Source organism: Protobothrops mucrosquamatus, unplaced genomic scaffold, assembly GCF_001527695.2.
Source record: "Protobothrops mucrosquamatus isolate PMUCROS unplaced genomic scaffold, P.Mucros_1.0 scaffold2684, whole genome shotgun sequence".
In the NCBI taxonomy this organism is placed as follows: Eukaryota; Metazoa; Chordata; class Lepidosauria; order Squamata; family Viperidae; genus Protobothrops; species Protobothrops mucrosquamatus.
The window spans coordinates 92373-114025 of NW_015388731.1; the positions used below are offsets into that span (position 1 = coordinate 92373).

At 43.4% G+C, this 21653-nt stretch overlaps 1 protein-coding gene across 1 annotated transcript in view; it reads right to left on the minus strand.

Annotated features, from left to right (window-relative positions):
• The window catches only part of KSR1 (kinase suppressor of ras 1), a 56309-nt gene extending 37239 nt beyond the window's left edge, over positions 1 to 19070 (minus strand). Inside the window, 4 exon segments of the mRNA XM_015825556.1 lie at positions 2763 to 2827; positions 4854 to 4858; positions 14873 to 15338; positions 18923 to 19070. Coding sequence (XP_015681042.1) covers positions 2763 to 2827; positions 4854 to 4858; positions 14873 to 15338; positions 18923 to 19031 — 645 coding nt within the window. The 5' untranslated portion in view covers positions 19032 to 19070.
• Positions 19071 to 21653: the final 2583 nt, after the last annotated feature.

A 21653-nucleotide genomic window follows, 5' to 3' on the forward strand; every position in this document is an offset into this window, starting at 1 on the left:
CAATTGTGATCGTAAGTTGAGGACTATCTGTATTATGTGGCTAAATTCTCTGGGGAATGTTTTGGCTCCGTTCCTTCCCTATAGAAAACCTAATATTTTAGAGTAGTCTTGTAAATTCAGAGAAGGGCAAATAAAAATACTAGTAGAAATTGGAGCTCCATGGATGTTATAGAACAGTGATGGCGAACCTTTTAGAGACCGAGTGCCCAAACTGCAACCCAAAACCCACTTATGCATCGTCGGGTGCCGGGTGGGTGTGGCCCATTGGGTGGGTGTGGCCCATTGGGTGGGTGTGGCCCATTGGGTGGGCGTGTCTGCAGTGGTAACGGCAGACTGGGTGGGACTAAAAAGTTCAATCAATCAATTCCAACTTTGCAAGATCTTTTTTTTTCCCGCGAGAAGTTGAAATTGACTGATTGATTGAACCTTTTTTTTTTTTTGCACATGGCGGCGGAGGCCTAAAACGAAAAGGTTTTATAAAACCCAGATGAAGGCCTAGGACTGGGGCGACGGCGCGCGTGCCCACAGAGAGGGCTTTGAGTGCCGCTTCTGGCACCCGTGCCATAGGTTCACCACCACTGTTATAGAATCAAAGTCAAATCTATCATGTCAGATATTAGATTGTTCACTGATCAAGAACCAAATGCTGTACAGTAGTTAGGTTTTGGCATGTATCTTGTATCTGATGTAGCCATCTTTGCATGCAAAGTGTACAGGTCACCAGGAGCCTCTGTAACGCTGCAAGGATTTCTAGGATGCTTCTTCATATTCTTATACTGGGTGCTTTTAGGAAGGACTTTTAATGTCAAACTAACCAATCACAGCTATTATTTCCTTTCCTCTTTCCTTAAAAGGAAAACAACAGATGATGAAGGATGGGAAGATTCAAAACAGAGGACAACTGTATCTGAAACCATCACAAAACACCCGAAAATCCCTAACAAGCAGTTTTTAGATGGGATTTTGTCTCAGCATAACCTGCTTTATTTCAGATTCTTATAGACCAGTGTTTCTCAATTGTGGCAGCTTGAAGAAGATATGTGGACTTTAACTCCCTGGCTGGGGAATTCTGGGAGTTGAAGTCCACACATCTATAACCAAGGTTGAGAAACACTGTTATAGAAGCCTGCCAAGTTTTCTCCACTATCGTTTTTGGGTTGTTGCTGGAGAGAGAGGCTTAACAAAAAGCATCCATTAAACAAGGGAAGAGTAACCGTGAAGTTCCTTATCACAGATAGCATGAGGAGTCCCCTATCAGAAAGCAACCCCCAAATAAATGTCCTTAAATCCACAAGGCAAAAAAAAACAAAGCAAAAAACAAAACAGAGCAGAATCCTTTGCAACTATTTCAAAGTCCCTGAATCTGAGTACTTAATTTTGGTAGAAAGCATCCAAAACTTTGCTTAGAACAAGAGCAGGCAACCTGTTGACCAGGTCGTACTTCGGACTACAGATAGTCCTTGACTTACAACCATTCATTTAGTGACCATTTGAAATTACGGTGGCACTGAAAAAAAGGGACTTACAACCAGTCCTTGCACTTTTGGCCATTGAGGCATTTCTCACAGTCACTTGGTCAAAATTTGGGCGCTTGGCAACCGGCATGTATTTACAATGATTGCAGTGTGCTGGGGGGGGGGGGNCAATTGTGATCGTAAGTTGAGGACTATCTGTATTATGTGGCTAAATTCTCTGGGGAATGTTTTGGCTCCGTTCCTTCCCTATAGAAAACCTAATATTTTAGAGTAGTCTTGTAAATTCAGAGAAGGGCAAATAAAAATACTAGTAGAAATTGGAGCTCCATGGATGTTATAGAACAGTGATGGCGAACCTTTTAGAGACTGAGTGCCCAAACTGCAACCCAAAACCCACTTATGACCAGGTCGTACTTCGGACTACAGATAGTCCTTGACTTACAACCATTCATTTAGTGACCATTTGAAATTACGGTGGCACTGAAAAAAAAAAGGACTTACAACCAGTCCTTGCACTTTTGACCATTGAGGCATTTCTCACAGTCACTTGGTCAAAACTTGGGCGCTTGGCAACCGGCATGTATTTACAATGATTGCAGTGTGCTGGGGAGGGGCAGAGGGGGGCATGTAATTGTCATTTGCCACCTTCCCAGCCAGCTTCCAACAAGCAAAATCAATGGGGAAAGCTGGATTTGCTTAACGACTGCCTGCTCCACTTTACTGCAGGGGTCTTCAAACTTGGCCCTTTTAGGACTTGTGGACTTCAACTCCCAGAATTCCTCAGCCAGGCACATGTGCCTGGCTGAGGAATTCTGGGAGTTGAAGTCCACAAGTCCTAAAAGGGCCAAGTTTGAAGACCCCTGCTTTGCTGCAATAATTCACTTAACAAACTATGACAAAAAAAGTCATAAAATTGGGCACAACTCGCTTAACAATCGCTTTGCTTAGCAATGGAAATTTTGGTCCCCATTGTTCTTGCAAGTTGAGGGCTACCTGTATAACTCTCACGATTCCGGACAATTCTTCATAATAGCTTGGGCCATAGCTAAATGCACAAGAAAAGTGGGATAAGCAAAAATGCCATCAGTCTCTAAGATGATGGTGCTTGTACAGGTAGCTTTTCTGAGGCGGTTCTTGTTACTTTGAACTTTTCTCCTCCCAGCATATTATGCAACTGAGCTGGGAAATTATTCCAGCCCCACCCAGGTCAGTCAAGGGCTTGCAGGAGATCCAAATCAGCCTGTGACAGAAGCTGACTGGACCTGCATGTTCAACCTTCTGAGAGACTTACCTGTGTGTTACAGACAGGCCGATATCTCTTCGTACCGTTTGTGGCGATCCCTGGGGGAAATCTAGGAAAAGAAGATTTTTAAAAAGTCGACATGTTAGTTGACGTCAATGTCTTTTGTCAAATGGCCTGCAAGTCGGGAGGGCCATTGAGGTAGAAACAAATGAGGCAACTTTCACAGCTCGCCAGAAGTTTCTGATACAAGTCGCTCTCAATTTACAGCCGTTCGTTTAGCGACCATTGGACGTTACAATGGCCTTGAAAAAAAGTGATTGCAACCAATCTTCAAATGTGTGACCATTGCAGCATCCCATGGTCACATGATCGAAATTCAGCAGCTGGGCAACCAGCATGGATTTATGATGGTTGCACCATCTCAGGGTCACCTGATCGCCATTTGTGTGTCAAAATATGCCTGAAAGTCCTTTTAAGTGTTTCTTTAATCAGACACATAACATTGTGACTGTCCCAGCCGGCTTCCGACAAGCGAAGGCAATGAGGGAAGCCAGATTTGCTTAACGACCAGGTGGTTCATGTCAAGGTATTGATTTAACAGCTAACCAGCTTATGCAATGTAAGATGTAAGATGTAATGTAATGATGGGAATGACTCAGCAGGGTCTGTGTCTCTTTAAGAGCCTTTGTATAAAGCAGGGGTCTTCAAACTTGGCCCTTTTATGACTTGTGGACTTCAACTCCCAGAATTCCTCAGCCACGCATGCTGGCTGAGGAATTCTGGGAGTTGAAGTCCACAAGTCATAAAAGGGCCAAGTCTGAAGACCCCTGGTATAAAGGGAAGGCTCTGCTGATGTGTTCTCTCTCTTTCATTTCCTGCTGTAATTGTGGTTTGTAGGATCCTGCTGTATTAGCACATGTATGTATATTGTTCCTGGTGTATGATATTGTAGATCGTGTAAGATAAACTACTGTTTAATGCAAACCACTGTTTATTATGTTTACTCCTGGATTATCTCAGCGCAATAACATCTGCAATAATTTGCTTAACAACTGTGGGAAAAAAGGTTGTAAAATCAGGCGGGGGGGTCACTTAACCGCCTTGCTTAGCAATGGAAATCCTGGTCCCACCTGTGGTCGTAAGTTGAAGACTACCTGTATACTGTATGTCAATTAACTTTCTACACAGGAAGCACAAATTAGCCAGAAGGGGATGGGGACAGGACCCTCTGAGGGACAGGGAATGGAGGTTTTAAGTTATGAAGTGGGTGCCTTAAGCTTTGCAAGGTTTATAACACCATTTTGTGTTGGGAGAAATCCTGGGAATTGAAAGCTATCCATCAATTAAACTTTACAGAATTGAGGAACACTGCTAAAAAGCTTCTAGCAGATTTTTTTTTTCCTTTGCAACTCTAGGTGGCACCAAATTCTCATTTCTCAATCTCTTCTGGTACTGTATGTCTATTTCTCAATAGAATTTTATTTTATTTTTTTAAAATACTGTTTTTTTCCCAGCAGTGGTGGAGGGGATTGCCAGCCCAGTCAGTTGCTGGGAATGTGAGAGTAGCTAGCTCATTTTCCATAAATCCAACAGATTGTTTCAAATAACAAGCAAGTGCTTCCAGAAGCAGAAGCAACTAGAGGTCACTTTAGATTAAAATAAAATAATAGAATAACAGATTTGGAAGGGACCTTGTTTCTAGTCCAACCCACTGCTCCAGGAAATTATGTACCATTTCAGACAAATGGCTGTCCAATCTTTTTTTTTAAATTCCAGTGTTGGAGCATTCACTGCTTCTTGGGGCAGGTTGTTCCACTGGTTAATTGTTCTAACTGTCAGGAAGTTTCTCCTTAGTTCTAGGTTGCTTCTCTCCTTGATTAGTTTCCATCCGTTGCTTCTTGTCCTGCCCTCAGGTGCTTTGGAAAATAGCTTGACTCCCTCTTTTTTGGGGCAGCCCCTGAGATATTGGAAGACTGCTATCATGTCTCCCCTCGTCCTTCTCTTCATTAAACTAGACATACCCAATTCCAGCAACCGTTCCTTATATGTTTTAGCCTCCAGTCCCCCTAATCATCTTTGTTGCTCTTCTCTGCACTCTTTATAGAGTCTCAACATCTTTTTTACATCGTGGTGACCAAAACTGGATGCAGTATTCCAAGTGTGGCCTTACCAAGGCATTGTAAAGTGGTATTAACACTTCACGTGATCTTGATTCTATCCCTCTGTTAATGCAGCCCAGCACTGTGTTGGCTTCTTGGGGGGCTGACTACAGTCAACTTTAAGAGACAACCTTTCTACTTTCCAATCAATTTTTTTTGCAGATCTCCCTTTTTATTTTATAGCCAGCACAATCAAACTGAGGCAGGAGAATTCACAGGACGTTCACGAGTGGAATAATAAGAAAAGGCTTTACAGTGAATGAAAATATTTGGAATTTGTAATGTCATGGGATGAACTGCAAAGTTTTGGAAAACTGTCTATATTTATCTTCAATTTGGTGTACGATTGGTATCCAAAATACAGGAAGTCTTCGATTTATGACCACAATTGAGCCCAGAATTTCTGTTGCTAAGCGAGACAGTTGTTAATTGAGTTTTGCTCCACTTTATGACCTTTCTTGCCACAGTTGTTAGGTGAACCACTGCAGTTGTTAAATTAGCAACATGGTTGTTAAGTGAATCTGGCTTCCCCGTTGACTTTGCTTGTCCGAAGGTCACAAAAGCAGATCACATGATCCCAGGACCCTGCTTCAGTCATAAATATGAGCCAGATACCAAGCATCCAAATTTTGATCACATGAACATGGGGATGCTGCAATGGTTGTAAGTGTGAAAAACGGTCGTAACTTTTTTCAATGCTGTTGTAACTCCAGCGATGAAGCACCCACAACTTCTGAAGGAAGTCATTCCATTTATTAATTGTTCTAACTGTCAGGAAATTTCTCCTGACCCTGATGTCATGGCCTGAGAAAGTGTGAGTGGACCAAAGTCACCCATGTGGTTTTCATGCTGAAGGCAAAACTGGAACTCACAGTCTCCTGGTTTTTTAGCCTGGGGCCTTCACCACTAGATCATAAAGGCTCTAGGTCAGAGGTAGGCAACCTTGGCTCTTTTATGACTCGTGGACTTCAACTCCCAGAATTCCTGAGTCAGCATGGCTCAGCATGGAAACCTCTCCCTTTCCCCTCAGCATGGCTGGCTTAGGAATTCTGGGAGTTGAAGTCCACGAGTCATAAAAGAGCCAAGGTTGCCTACCCCTGCTCTAGTTCAATCCCTCTAGTTGAGAAACCCCCAACCTTTCCAGCTTGGCAGCCCAAAAGGAAAGGGAGCAGCAGGGAATTGTGCGCATGTGGCCTTGCACACGCATGTGCAAACAGGCACGTGCACGATGGTGGCACTCGCGCATGTGCACACACAACCAGACCGTGAGCACTGGCGGCGCACCTGCTAGCGCACGTGCGCATGCAGGCCACTAGCACCCGTGTGATGCTGGCAGCAGTGCTAGCGTCCCTGTGCATGCACAAATGGAGCTGCTAGTGCCTGCGCCATGGTGCTACCGCAGGGGGGGGGCTCGCCAGCTATTCCTGGGACCTAGTGGCCAACAGGCCACGGCCTGGTACCGGGCCGCGGACCATAGGTTGGGGACCCCTGCTCTAGTTAAAACCCACAGAGGGAACAGCACTGAAAGACAGAGAAAGGCCTGAGATTCTCACTCTCATAGAATTATAGTGTTGGAAGCTATGTTAGAGGTCACCTAGTCCAACCCCATGCTTAATGCCAGACTATTTAAGATTCAAATTTGTGACAAAATTTTATGATTTTTTCTGCAATGGTCATTAAGTGAATCCTTCGGTTGTTAAGCAAACCAATGGCTCACGAAGAGTGCAGTTTTGCCAAAAACCGGAAGTAGATGCCGGTTTTTGATAAAACCAATGCAAAACATGGCCACGTGACCATGGGACGTTGCAAATGGCTGTAAATGTGGCCTGGTTGCTGAGCTCCTGATGTGCAGGATGAGTCATGTGGGAACTTCAAATCCAAGTTGTAAGTGTCCCCAGATAGGTCTGTCAGAACAGTTGCTAAGCAACAGGTCGTAAGTTGAGGACTAACCACGTAAACCAATTCTCAACCAGGAACCCCAGCAACATTTATTTTTTTTTACATAATTTTTTCCTTACGCTCCCATCAGACCAGCTCTATAGTGCCTCCTGTCTGTTGGTATTGCTGTGGCAGATAGGAAAGCCCATTTGGGCAAACTTCTCACATCTGTGTACAAGATATGATGCTTATAATAAACTACCAGTGTCCCAACCTGGTGACAATAAAGCTATCAGTGTCCCAACCTGGTGGAATCTTATAATTATCAGCAAGCGGAATGACCGTTGTACTCAGTGAAATTAAGAGGGAAAAAGCTGGGGGGGGGGGGAACTCTCATAAAATGGAGCAGTTCCTGGATGCCAGGCAAAGCAGCAGCTTTGCAGATGGACTGTCAAATATTTGAATTCTTTTTTTTTTTACCTCTCCTTCTTTTATATCAGTGTTTCTCAACCTTGTGGAAGAATAGAAATAGAAATAGAAATAGAAATAGGAATAGGAATAGGAATAGGAATAGGAGTAGGAGTAGGAATAGAACAGAACAGAATAGAATAGAATCTTTATTGAGAATAGAATAGAATAGAATAGAATAGAATAGAATAGAATCTTTATTGAGAATAGAATAGAATCTAGAATAGAATCTAGAATAGAATAGAATCTTTATTGAGAATAGAATAGAATCTTTATTGAGAATAGAATAGAATCTAGAATAGAATAGAATAGAATAGAATAGAATAGAATGGAATGGAATGGAATGGAATGGAATAGAATAGAATAGAATAGAATAGAATAGAATAGAATAGAATAGAATAGAATAGAATAGAATTTTTTATTGGCCAAGTGTGACTGGACACACACAAGGAATTTGTCTCCAGTGCATAAGCTTTCAGTGTACATACCAGCAACAAGTGATAACTCATGATTATTATCATCATAAAATACATTCATCATAAATATAAATCATAAATAAAGATGTGGATTCAACTCGCAGAATTCCCCAGTCAGTCATACTGGCTAGGAAAGTCTGGAAACTGAGCTCCACATTTTAACGTTCCCAAGGTTGAGCAAGACTCAACCTTGTATAGCTCCTTCATTTCTTCAGCCACCCAAGCAGCGTTTCTTACTACATAATTGCTATCAGACACAACTGCCAAAAACACAGCAAAGCCACACCTCAATCTCATTATGAAGCGTTTCAAAACTCTGATCCGTAAAATCGTAAGCTCACAACTACAGATGTATGTGAAATTAGCCTTCTTTGTATTTATATGACTAGGAGCAGAACACTCTAGCCCTTAGGTGACAAAATTATGCTTTCAGATATATGCATTGCATGTTTCTGCATTAGCAAATTTAACAGTTTACATTCATTTGAGAACGGCCTGCTATGGGGACCCTAATCTGGCCTGGACTTTCTCTTGAAGACTGTAATTTCTATATAAGATTAAACAGGGATAGGGAGATTTGAACTCTTGACAAGCCAAACCCTAATCTTAGCTAGAGGAACGCAACAGTGGATGCAGCATGAAAAACTAGAAGCTAGCTCTCAGGCAAATGCATGCAATGTCCTCAGGCTTGATATTTCAGGAATGCTACTGTTTTCAAATGGGTGTTCCTCCTCTTCAGCTAGGATCCCTAAGTAGGCTGGTAGGAATAACAGAATTGGAAGGGACCCTGAAGGTCTTCTAGTCCAACCCCCTGCTCAAGCAAGAAATTTTATACCATTTCAGACAAATGGTTGTCCAATCTTTTCTTAAAAACCTCCAGTGTTGGAGCACCCACAATCTCTGGAAGCAAGCCACTGATTAATTATTCTCACAGTTAGGAAATTTCTCCTTAGTTCTAGGTTGGTTCTCTCCTTGATTAGTTTCCATCTGTTGCTTCCTGTCCTGTCCTCAAGGGCTTTGGAGAAAAATTTGACCCCCCCCCCTCTTTTTTGTGGCAACAGGAATGGTTATTAGCGGTAGATGCAGGCTGCCTTCACACAAAATACTAACTTTGGTTTAGCCACGGTTTATTAAATCAACCATAATGGGCAGGATTCAATCGATATGCTAACTCACAAACCATGGTTTACAAGCTACAATAACCGCTTCAGACAGTATGCTATAATATAAGCAAGCAAATGCTTAGCCTATATACATAGCCTTGCAGATGCTGCTGAACTATTATTTCCAGAAGCTTCAGCCACAGCCCTGGATTAACCATTAAGTAAAATAAGACTCTGCTTAGGGCATTAAGGAATGGGGGGGGCACCCCAGAGTTATTTATTTATTAAACACATTTGCATAATCGCCCAACTCATGCATGGTGACTCTGGGCAGCTTATAACATTTAAAATTCCACAATGTGAAAACCTATAAACTACCCAACCCCATTTTGATATAATCTAATATTCTAAGATAAAGGTAACAATATCTAGCTGACTTTTGCTGATTTTGAAGAATTAAGCAAGGCCAAAACTATTTGGTAACTGGAAAAGAAGACCAACCCCCAAATCCCAAAAGTGTGTACTAAATTCATGTTTTAAAAAAAAATGGAAAAAGCCATTGGCAAACCACACCCATATTCTCGCTAAGAAAACTGGCAACTTCTATGAAGTTATCGGAGTTGAGGTAACTTCAGCTGTCAGCATCATTCTCAAGGATGTGGCATTCAAACTCTTTTTTCTCTTTATCTCTTTGATCCCTCTGTTCTCAAATTCTTTAAAAACTTGAGTTGTGGCATTCTTGGTGTTAGTCTCTGAGCTTGGCTGTTTGCTTGTAGATGTTTCATGATCCAACTACTAGATAATATCTACACTCCCTCACACTGATGATGTAACCCGGTTGGATCATGAAACATCTGCAAGCAAACAACCAAGTTCAGAGAGCACCAAGAACTCCACAGTTCAACCCCTCTGAGCTACAGATATCTACTGAAAAACTTGAATCAGAAGCAGGGGTACCTGAAGACTTGTCAGGCAGAAATGGAGTGAATATCTCAACTGCTACAGCAGGCAGAACATAACCCTTATTTTTCGGAAACAAAACTTTAGGAGAAACTTCCTAAAATCAAAAACTACTTGGTAGCTGATTAAGTACAGCAAGGGTCCCCAACCTGTGGGCCGCAGCCCAGTAGTGGGCCATGGTCTGTTGGCCACCGGGCTGTGGGAGAGGCTGGCCAGTGTGCACACGTATGCGTGCACACCCCCTCACTTGTGCTAGCGCTGCGCCCACGGGGCACAAAAATGGGACGCTGCCGCGCCTCGGGATGTGAAAATGGGCCGCCGCCACGCTACAAGGTGCAAAAATGGATGCCGCCATGCTGCGGGGTGCAAAAATGGGCCTCCGTCATGCTGCAAGGCTTAAAATGGATGCCGCCGGCAGAAACGGGCCACTGCCACGCCACGGGGCACAAAGACGGGCTGCCGCTGCTCTCCAAGGCACAAAAACAATCACCGCCACACCACAGGGCATAGAAACAAGGTGCTGCGCCACGCAAGAGCAGGGCAGGGCTAGCAAGTATCACACGGGTTCTAGCCCTGCCCCGTTTGTGGCGTGCGAGTGCACGCGCACGCATGTAAAATGCTTCCCCCTCCCTTTTCCTCCGGTCCGCCAACTGACAAAGGTCCTTGACTTACAACAGTTCATTTAGTAACCGTTTAAGTTACAACAACACTGAAAAGAGTGACTTATGACCGTTTTTCACACCTATGACCGTTGCAGCATCAAAATTTGGATGCTTGGCAACTGACTCATATTTATGAAGTTTGCGGTGTCCCAGGACCGTGTGATCCCCTTTTGCGACCTTCTGGCAAGCAAAGTCAATGGGGGAGCCAGTTTCACTTAACAACTGTGGCAAGGTAAGTTGTAAAATGGGGCAAAACTCAGGAAACAAAATGTCTCACTTAGCAACAGGAATTTTTGGCTCAGTTGTGGTCGTAGGTCGAGGACTACCTGTATTTAGAGTTTTGAAAAATGCCCGCCGTACTTAGAAAGAAGAATTGCTAAAGATCCCTGTAAACAGCACAAAAGAAATGAATCCCGCTGGGCTACCCAATGCACCAAGCAACGTGGCAAAATGACTGTACTCCCTCCATGAGACCGATCTGAAATGCTCTTCCTCTCAAAAATGCACTTTGAAAACAATTTCCCTTTTATCAGCTTGAAAGAGAAGCCTTGGGGGAAAAATAAGATACAAGAGAATGCCTCAGCTCCTCTCCAAATTTAGTCAAGCTTGAGTAGATGATCATCTGGTAGGAACATTGGAACTGGGTCATTCAGCGTAAAGCAGGGGTCTCCAACCTTCCCAGCTTTGTGGACTGGCGGGGGTGGGGAGGTGAGAGAAGATGGTTCTGTTCAAGCAGCGGGTGCAGAAATGGAGCATCAATCACCAGCGCAAGACAAATCTGGGAGCCCTCCAAATGAGTGGACTTCAAGTCCCAGAATTCTCAGCAATTCTCAGTTGAGGAATTCTGAGAGTTCCAAGTCCATATATCTTGGAGGGGGCCAACATGGCGTAAGATATGGGAAGGCAACTGCCAAAATTGAACAGAAGGACCGTCAACATTCCAATTTAACCCCCGAAGGGCAAAAGAGGTACATTAAAAACCTCAGTGCAAAATTGCTGTGGCAAACTTCATAGAGGTTCCATAGTTTGGACACATTCACTCTAGAGATCAGTGTTTTTCAAACTTGGCAACTTTTAAGATGTGTGGGCTTCAACCCCTAGATTAATTTCCCACCCGGTAAGTTGGCTAGAGAATTCTGGGAATTAAAAGTTCACATACCTTAAAAGTTGCCAGTTTGAAAAACACTGCTCTAGACATTCCCCAAAGACTAGAAGAAAGAAAAATAAAGCGACAAAACAAAACAAAAAATAATAGTTCTAGTCCTGTTTATTTCTCTGAGACTAGAGCAGGGGTAGGCAACCTTGGCTCTTTTATGACTCGTGGACTTCAACTCCCAGAATTGAAGTCCAGCTATGCTGGCTCAGGAATTCTGGGAGTTGAAGTCCACAAGTCATAAAAGAGCCAAGGTTGCCTACCCCTGGACTAGAGGTACATATCCCCTTCAGCCTTCTGAAAAAAGCAATTAGTAATCTGCCAGAATTTGAAAGGCACCCCCAACTCCAAATAAGGGATGGTGGACCCTGTACGGGTAGCATCTGGCTAGCTACAGATCCCTAGTGAGACTCCTGGGCATTTCACTGTTAGAAATAAAGGGATGGGTGTGCACAGGTGGTCCTTGACTTACAACCATTTATTTAGTGACTGTTCAAAGTTGCAACAGCACTGCAAAAAAGTGACTTATATCCAGTCCCCACACAACCATCATAGCATCCCCACAGTCATGTCATGAAAATGTGGGTGTTTGGCAACAGACATGTATTTACGACATTTGTAGCATCCCAGGGTTTCCAATCTTCCCAGCCACCTTCCAACAAGCAAAGTCAATGGGGAAAGCCTGGTTTTCTGAACAAACACATGATTCACTGAATAACCGCAGTCATTTGCTTAACACCCGGGGTGAAAAAAGGTCATAAACTCGGATGTGACTCACTTAACGATTGCCTTGCTTGGCAACCGAAATGGTAGACTCAGTTGTGGTCATAAGTTGAGTACTACTGTGTCTTTACTCTCTGAGTATTAATACACATATTTTCAAATACAAATTTCTTGGCTAGATTAATCGAAATAAAAGCCAAGTTAACAAAACACAATTCCTTCTCATCCTCAGACTCGCCCAAGCAAATAAACCAAGGTATGTATGGTTTTATAATAATAATAATAATAATAATAATAATAATAATAATAATAATAATAATAATAATAATAATAATAATAGTAAAGTTGGAAGTGACGTTAGAGGTCATCTAGTCCAACCCCCTGCTTAGGCAGGAAACCCTATACCATTTCAGACAAATGGCTGTCCAGTCTCTTCTTGAAAACTTCCAGTGTTGGAGCATTCACTGCTTCTGGAGGCAGGTTGTTCCACTGGTTAATTGTTATATTATGTTATATTATTGTTATATAATGGCCTGGTTCACACCTCATATTAGATTCCCACAATATGCTGCATCACAAAGAACCCAACACCATCTTGGAGAGATTCAAGTTTAAACATGGGTATTTCTTGATAATCATTGAAAGTATGAGAGAATGCAGGGACACAAACACTTTGGGGAAGTACTTTGTTAGCTTTCTCTCCTGCACTTAATTTTTTTTTTTTTAAAGCTGTCATTAAGAAAGGTTGGTCCTACTATTCCGAGGTCAACTTTCTGAAGAAGATAAGTCTGCAGCCTTTTCACCCCCTCTGGAGCAGGAATAAAGTTTTCCAAAACAAAGCATCTCTTACCCAATCTAAAAAGACACAAAAAGAAAGAAGGGAGAAAAAGTGAGTCACAATCATGTATCATTCATGTTAACGTACAAGAATCACCTTATATTGGAGTCACACAATTAAATCCTCTGACTCAGCATGGCTACATGACAGCCTCTCTGTCAGATTTCACAAGAAGGAGATTTTGCAGCTCTCAAAATGCTTGGGGTCAAATCTGAGACTGTTTGCATGTGAGGCAGGACAGTGTTTCTCAACCTCGGCCCCTTGAAGATGTGCGGACTTCAACTCCCAGAATTCCCCAGCCAGCATTGCTGGCTAGGGAATTCTGGGAGTTGAAGTCCTCACATCTTGAGGTGGCCGAGGTTGAGAAACACTGATCTAAGCAAAGCAATGAAAATGCACATATATCGATCTTTCTTAGGCATATTTTTGTCTTCCGATCTAGCTAATGGATTCTGAAGACAGCTAGTCCTTGATTTACGACAGTTTGACGTTACAGTGCTGCTGAAAAAAGTGACTTATAACCCATCGTAGAAGTGACAACCAACCAGCCATCCTTGTGATCACGTGATTGAGAATCAGACGCTTGGCAACCAGCTCGCATTCACAACGGTTGCCGGATCCTGTGATTACGGGATTGCAATTTGCAATTTTCCCAGCCCGCAAAATCAACAGGGAAAGTTATAAATCATGATAACAGCAATAGCATTGTAAGTTTATATACTGCCCCACCGTGCTTTACAGCATGTTCAAGCATTACTGGAATATTGCCTCCAACAATCCTGGGTCCTCATTTTACCGACCTCGGAAAGGTGGAAGGCTGAGTCAACCTGGAGCCCCGTCAGGATCGAACTCCAGGCTGTGGTCAGAGTTTGCCTGCAGTTCTGCAGTTTAACCACTGAGCCACCAGGGCTTAATTGTGATAATGTTAACAGCCACAGTAACTCAATTAACGACTGTGGCAAAACAAGTCATAAAATTGGGTGTAGTCACATTATGCCTCACTTAATGACTGCGCTACTTAATGATGACTTTTCCAGTCCCAATACGGGCTGTAAGTCAAGGAATTCCTACATACAAGCTACTAGAAATGAGAGGTGTTGAAAGCTCTTCCAAATATCTTTCGGTCTGTATTCTAATTACTTTCAAGAGAAACAGCTGTACATTCTTGGTCTGATTCCAATCAACTCTGTGCAATCTACAGCGTAAGAACAACATATAATTCAAAATGCACAACACAGTAGCAAGATAGCAAACCTGGCGAACACGACAAACACCTACAAGGACACCTACAGGGAATTCTCTAATAAGGACTGTAATGGAGCCTGCCCATCACGGTTTTAAGTCATGAAGGTTGCAAGTCTGTCCCGATTTTACAATCTTCTTGTAGCAATCATTAAACAACCGTCACGGTTATGTAACTACCATGGTTGTTAAGTGACTACTGTGGTCATCAAGCAAATGCTGTGGTCATTATTACTACATTCGTATTGGAAGCACCTTACTAAGGTGCTTTTGGGTCGAAAGGATTAGCCAGATATCACCATTGCCCAGAGCAGGGGTAGACAACCTTGGCTCTTTTATGACTCGTGGACTTCAACTCCCAGAATTCCTGAGCCAGCATGGCTGGCTCAGGAATTCTGGGAGTTGAAGTCCACGAGTCATAAAAGAGCCAAGGTTGCCTACTCCTGGGCTATGCTAATACCGATAGCGAGGAGAGGAAAGAAGGACTCTTACTTCATAGGAGGAACTTCATCTATCCGATTGCCGAGCTGGGACTCATGAGATTTGCTCCTGGTGAGGGTTGGGAAGTTGGGCAGCAGCTGGAAAACCTTTCGGCTGGGTGGAGGTGGAGTCCGTGGTGGCTTCCCTCTCTTGAGCTGGGGCGTGGTCGGTGGGGTAATGGCAGTACTGTGAGGAGTTCTGAGGTTCCGCCGCCCACAGTGAGTGGGGAAAGCAAAGGATTCCAACAGGTTATCGGCAAAGGTAGGGGCACCTTGACTCGTAGGTAAGTTGTCTGAAGAGGGGATGTTGGAGACGGAGACAGAACGGGACTGTGGGCCGTTGCCTTTCAAATGGGAAAGGTTGCCTTGTATCCACGTGAGCCCTGGAGGGCAGGGAGAAAGTTCAGAAGGGGGCATCAAACTGGTTTCCCGGCAAACGTCAGGTGGATTCCACACCAGATGGTCTTTGTGCTCTCCACCTGCGTGGAGATATGAAGGCACTGTTCAAAGAAAGCCATACATGAAACAATGAGGCGCACAATGAGGGGACACGACAGACTAAGACAAGCGTTCCTGAACCTTGGTGACTTCAAGATGTGCAGACCAGCATGCTTGTGTGGAGAAGCATTGTGTGGGCATGCTTTCTGGGGAGTTGAGGTCCATGCATTTTGTAGTTGTCATGGTTGACAAAATGAGTGGACCACGCATGAAGGGTTAGTACACGGAAAAGTATAAAGTAGGACTGGAGGCTAAAGCATATAAGGAACAGCTGCTGGAATTGGGTATGTCTAGTCTAATGAAGACAAGGACGAGGGGGGACATGATAGCAGAGTTCCAGTATCTCAGGGGCTGCCACAAAGAAGAGGGAGTCAAGCTATTCTCCAAAGCACCTGAAGGCAGGACAAGAAGCAATGGATGGAAACTAACCAAAGAGAGAAGCAACCTAGAACCAAGGAGAAACTTCCTGACAGTTAGAACAATTAACTAGTGGAACAACCAGCCTCCAGAAGCGGTGAATGCTCCAACACTGGAAGTTTTAAAGAAGAGACTGGACATCCATTTGTCCAAAATGGTATAGGGTTTCCTGCCTGAACAGGGGGTTGGACTAGATGACCTCCAAGGTCCCTTCCAACTTTACTATTATTATTAGTAGTAGTAGTATTTACAAAGACTTAGTAAGACCACACTCAGAATATTGCATCCAGTTTTGGTCACCACAATACAAAAAAGACGTTGAGACTCTAGAAAGAATGCAGAGAAGAGAAGCAAAGATGATTAGGGGTTTGGAGGCTGAAACATACGAAGAATGATTGCGGGAATTGGGTATGTCTAGTTTAATGAAAAGAAAGATTAGGGGTGACATGATGGCAGTGTTCCAATATCTAAGGGCCTGCCACAAAGAAGACACAGTTAGCCTGTTCTCCAAAGCACCTGAAGGCAGGACAAGAAGCAACGGATGAAAACAAATCAAAGAGAGAACCAACCTAGAACTAAGAAGAAATTTCCTGACAGTGAGAACAATTAATCAATGGAATGGCTTGCCTCCAGAAGTCATGGGTGCTCCATGACTGCAGGTTTTTAAGAAGAGATTGGACAACCATTTGTCTGAAATGGTATAGAGTTTCCTGCTTGAGCAGGGTTGGACTAGAAGACTGCCAAGGTCCCTTCCAACTCTGATATTCTCTTATTGAAAAACACTGGACTGAGAAGATGGATTATTGTTATTTTTTGGCTGGCAACTAAAATTTCAAGCTAGTACCTACCTGCCTTGCTACAGTTCCATGCTCTACCCTATAGTGCAGGGGTCTTCAAACCTGGCCCTTTTATGACTTGTGGACTTCAACTCTCAGAATTCCTCAGCCAGGCACATTCTGGGAGTTGAAGTCCAAGAATCAAGATCACGTGAAGTATTAATACCACTTTACAATGCCTTGGTAAGGCCACACTTGGAATACTGCATCCAGTTTTGGTCACCACGATGAAAAAAATATGTTGAGACTCTAGAAAGAGTGCAGAGAAGAGCAACAAAGATGATTAGGGGACTGGAGGCTAAAGCATATAAGGACCGGTTGCTGGAATTGGGTATGTCTAGTTTAATGAAGAGAAGGACGAGGGGGGACATGATAGCAGTGTTCCAATATCTCAGGGGCTGCCACAAAGAAGAGGGGATCAAGCTATTCTCCAAAGCACCTGAAGGCAGGACAAGAAGCAACGGATGGAAGCTAACCAAAGAGAGAAGCAACCTAGAACTAAGGAGAAACTTCCTGACAGTTAGAACAATTAACCAGTGGAACAACCTGCCTCCAGAAGCGGTGGATGCGTCAACACTGGAAGTTTTTAAGAAGAAACTGGACAGCCATTTGTCCGAAATGGTAATGGTATAACCCCCTGAGCAGGGGGTTGGACTAGATGACCTCCAAGATCCCTTCCAACTTTATCATTATTATTATTATTATTAAGTCATAAAAGGGCCAAGTTTGAAGACCCCCTGCTTTAGTGTCTCTTGTATAGAGACAAGTGAGTCCCTGATTCAAATGCATAATGGGTGTGAGGATAAAGAACACAGGAGTAAAAGTTGCAGCCTACACAACAGTCAGAGAAGAGATAGCTCACAGTAGGAGCAGGGTGGAAACAGCGCCTCAGAAGGGAACACCCTCGTTCTCTGGAAAGGAGGCACAAGAAATATTTTCAGACTTGCACGATTCTGTTACCATAACCCACTAGAGTTCATACTAATGGTTTCAATAGAAGAGAGTATCTGTAGCTCAGGGTTGAATTTTGAAATCCTTGATGCTCTCTGAGCTCGGCTGTTTGCTTGCAGACGTTACCTGTCTAGGCAACACCCTAATAGTTACTTAATAATACTTACTTAATAATACCCTAACTGGGTAATATCCTAACCAAGAAACTACCAAGATGAACAATCAAGTAAAAAACAATATCTTAATTGAGGAATTACCAAGGAGAAAATCCCCACTTGCAGGACAAGCAACGGTATATAAACAGGGAACAAGCTCCACTCTTTGATGGTGTTAGCTAGTTGGGTTATGAAACGTCTGCAAGCAAACAAACCAAGCTAGGAGAGCACCAAGGACGCCACAGACACAAACAGGACTGCTTTGTAAATCAGTAAAATGACTTCCTGTTTCAATTCCCCCCTTAAAATGTTGCCCCCATTTCAAGTAGGCATGGCTGGGGAATTCTGGAAGTTGAAGCCCAAACATCTTAAAGTCACCAAAGTTGAGAAACCCTGCCTTAATGCACACCACGATAGCTGAAGAAGGCATGAATAAAGTCTTAAAAACAGCAGTGGGGAATCTTTTGTCGTTTTGCCCAGAATCATATCCTTGGGGCGGTGAGGGGGGAGAATAGTCCAGCTAGGGCTGCATGGGGATTGTGGGAGATTCTGAACCCAAAGCAGGCAGCCCTCCATAAAGTAGGGGAATAGGAAACCCAAAATTAAAAAAAAAACATTCAATTTCACTTCCCTTGAATTTAAATTAAATGTGGTTAACCGGACTATTTTTTTCCAATCAATTTTAATACATTCTACTTCTTCCAGGTGACATACTTTGATATGGTATCAGCTTTTGGAATTTGGGAGGTTGCTCCCAAGGCTTTCATGAGCTACCTTGAAACCCTCCCTCCCTCCCTTCCTGTGGTTCAGCCCACCTTAACTCTTCCAGCCACACCTTCCTAAAGTCTAACAAAAACCCCACCCACCCCAAAAAACCCCAGAATAAAGAGATGGAAGGGACCTTGGAGGACTTCTAGTCCAGTTCAGGCAGAAAATCCTGTACCCTTTCAGACAAATGGTTGTCCAATCTCTTCTTAAAAATCTCCAGTGTTGGAGCACCCACCACTTCTGGAGGCAAGCCGGCAAGCCGCAACTCCTCCCCCAGCCCATTTTTCACACTCCCTTCTTCTCTTTGCCGGAGCCCCCATCTCCCTGTGTCTTCCTTCCCAATTCCCCTTCTTCTCCTGTGTCTCTTCCTTCCCAATTCCCCTTCTCTTCTCCTCCCGCCTTGAAAAATCCCCATTGTCCCCAGAAGCCTTTGTTTACCCATCCGTGTTGCTTTCCTCAAGCAGGTGAGGGCTCCGTTCAGCCGTGAACATTCCTCCATGCTGGCCCCGTATCTCTTCATCGTGTCTTTGACTTTGGAGTCGTTCATTTCCAAGAAGGCATCGAGAGTCAGGTCCTCTGGAATCCTCTGCAGAAAAGAAGGGTGGGGTTGGGGAGATGATTTCAGAAGAGGGGTCGGCTTCCTTCTCCCCCGCCCTGCAGGAAAGTTTTCAGAGATTAAGTTGAGGGTTGCTCTCCCACAGTATTTGGGGACTGGATGAGTCACCCTTTGTGGATAGGCGATGATGAAGGGTCAAAACAGAGACCTCTCTACACAATGCATTCAAAGCATGCAGCAGCTGCTTTGGCTCGTAATCCTTCCTGCATTTCTCTCTCTTTCTCTCTCTCTCTCTCTCTTTAAAACAGGAATAAAGGAAGGAGGCACGGCTTTTACTGCTGCTCAAGGGCCCAGTCACTTCGGCTTTCGGGCAATGACGAAGCAGAAGCGGGAAAGGCTGGCCCAGGTTCATGCACCATCAACCCTACGCTCTCCCCTACAAGCAAAAGAGCGACATTGTGCGCTGACCTTTGCCGGAATCGCAACGTTGCCAAAACTTTCCTCCCAGCATCGCAAATAGCTAGATGAGCCTGTTACAGCCAGCTTGCAGGAGCACATGCCAAATGCTTTAAAGAGGCTTGGGGCATGTCTGGCTGGATGGTATGGGTGTTGTGCTCCAACGCAGCTGGAAGAAACAAAATTAGGGGAAGCAGACTTTAATCAGCCCAATAAAGCTGGGGTGGTGGGGGGAGAGAACTTTCAATAATCTAAGACTGAAGCTGAGCTAGGGGTTGGTTTCCACCCTCCAGAAATAATAATAATTGGAATGTCTACAGGAAATACTATTTGCCTGCAGGCAAATACTGGGAGAGACCACGAAATAGGCAAAGTGGTAGAAAATAAAGAAGCTTAAATGCTTGGCAACTTTAGAATTCAAACACACCTGCCACACAACACCCCAGAGTTAACAATTGTCGATAAGATTAAAAAAAAAAAAATCTGGACAGTGGATATGGTAATACCTGAAGACATCAGAAAGATAGTTAACAATTCTAATAGGTGTCTTGGATGCAAATTCCAAAACTTCTGCAGCACCACTTGAATTACATCTGTACTGACAAAATCACCGTCAATCAACTGCAAAAGGCAGCTTTACTCGGAACAGCTTACATCCTGTGACAATATCTTAAAACCATAAAACATCAACATCTGCCTATCCTGGGTCCTTTGGAAGGACTTCTATAGGTAGACAAAAATGCCATATCCTCCAAACATCTGGCTTTGTAACAAACCATAATTATAGGGTAATCTACAGTTAGATTCAGTCAAAAACTGGGGGAAATCATTCAAGTCCTAACCAAGGACCTAAGAATTATTGGTAGCATCTGAGGATAAAGAATAGTTCCAAGCAAGTTGCTATTCTTTTTTTAAAAAATAGGGCATTCAGGTCTAACACATTTAAAGTGTCCAAACATCAAGAGAGTTCTATAGATATTGCTCTAAGAATTCCAGTCATGATTGGTATAACAGCAAATTTCTTTTTCTGTCAGCATTCAACTTTGATCTGCAAATTGTGATATTTTGTAATTTTTTTTCAGATTGCTTTTCCTAAGTCCCAGCATCACTCAGTATAGCAACAACAGTGAATCAAACTTTCTTGTTTTCAAAGACTGTTATATCAGACATGTTAAGAAAATTATTATTCATAATTATTATCACTTACATAGAATCTGACTCCCAACAACTCTAATGCTAGAGGCCAACATGAAAACTAAAATTGATTTATATGAAACTGGCTTTTAAACATAATTCAGTTCAATGCATTAATAAGATTACTCTTCAAAAGCAGGCAATTAGTATTATTTAATAGTCTCTCCTTCGGCCCACTAATAATTACAATTTCATAAGGGCTCTGGGAAGTCTTGAGGGGCTTCTGTGCACATGCACGTACGCACGCATGCATGCACACACCCACACCCGCACACACCAGCTTCAGTTGTACATCTTAGCAATAAATGTCTATGGAGATTCCCATCATCCAGATCATGGTTGTCCCAAAGGTGCTTTTTCAAAAGGCAACTGGACTTTGTTTTTCCTTGAAGACATTTTGCTTCTTATCCAAGAAGCTTCTTCAGTTCTACAGAACCAAAGTGCTCCAGAACTGAAGAAGCTTCTTGGATGAGGAACAAAATGCCCTCTGAAAAAAGCATCTTTGGGACAATCTTAGCTCCAAGTTATTATTATTCCCTCCAATTTGAGAACCAATTGGTGAGAGGGGGAGAAAGTCTTCCCACAGGCCACCGACCCAACCAACTAGTAAGTCCAAAGTACAGATGAGATTCAAACTGAGAGCATCCAGAGCCGTCTCACAAGGACCGAGCTGCATCAGCTGTCAAAATACAGGCTTTGCCTTAATACATAAAAGCGCATGGCGGGAGTCTAGAAGGGAACAGGGCCGTGTGCAGCCCAAAAGCATGCCAGGGAGGGTTAGATAACTGAAAGCAGGCCGCGATCCAAGTCACGAAGCCAAGGAGCTGCAGCGTGTGCTAGAAATCTGTTCTAACACCAGATGATGCAAGAACATGGCTTAATGTGTACTGTACTTTCACAAAACAACAGCTTTTTTGCTTCCAGAAGGGGTGGGTTCCCCACTCCCCTTCCCCTCTTCCCCTG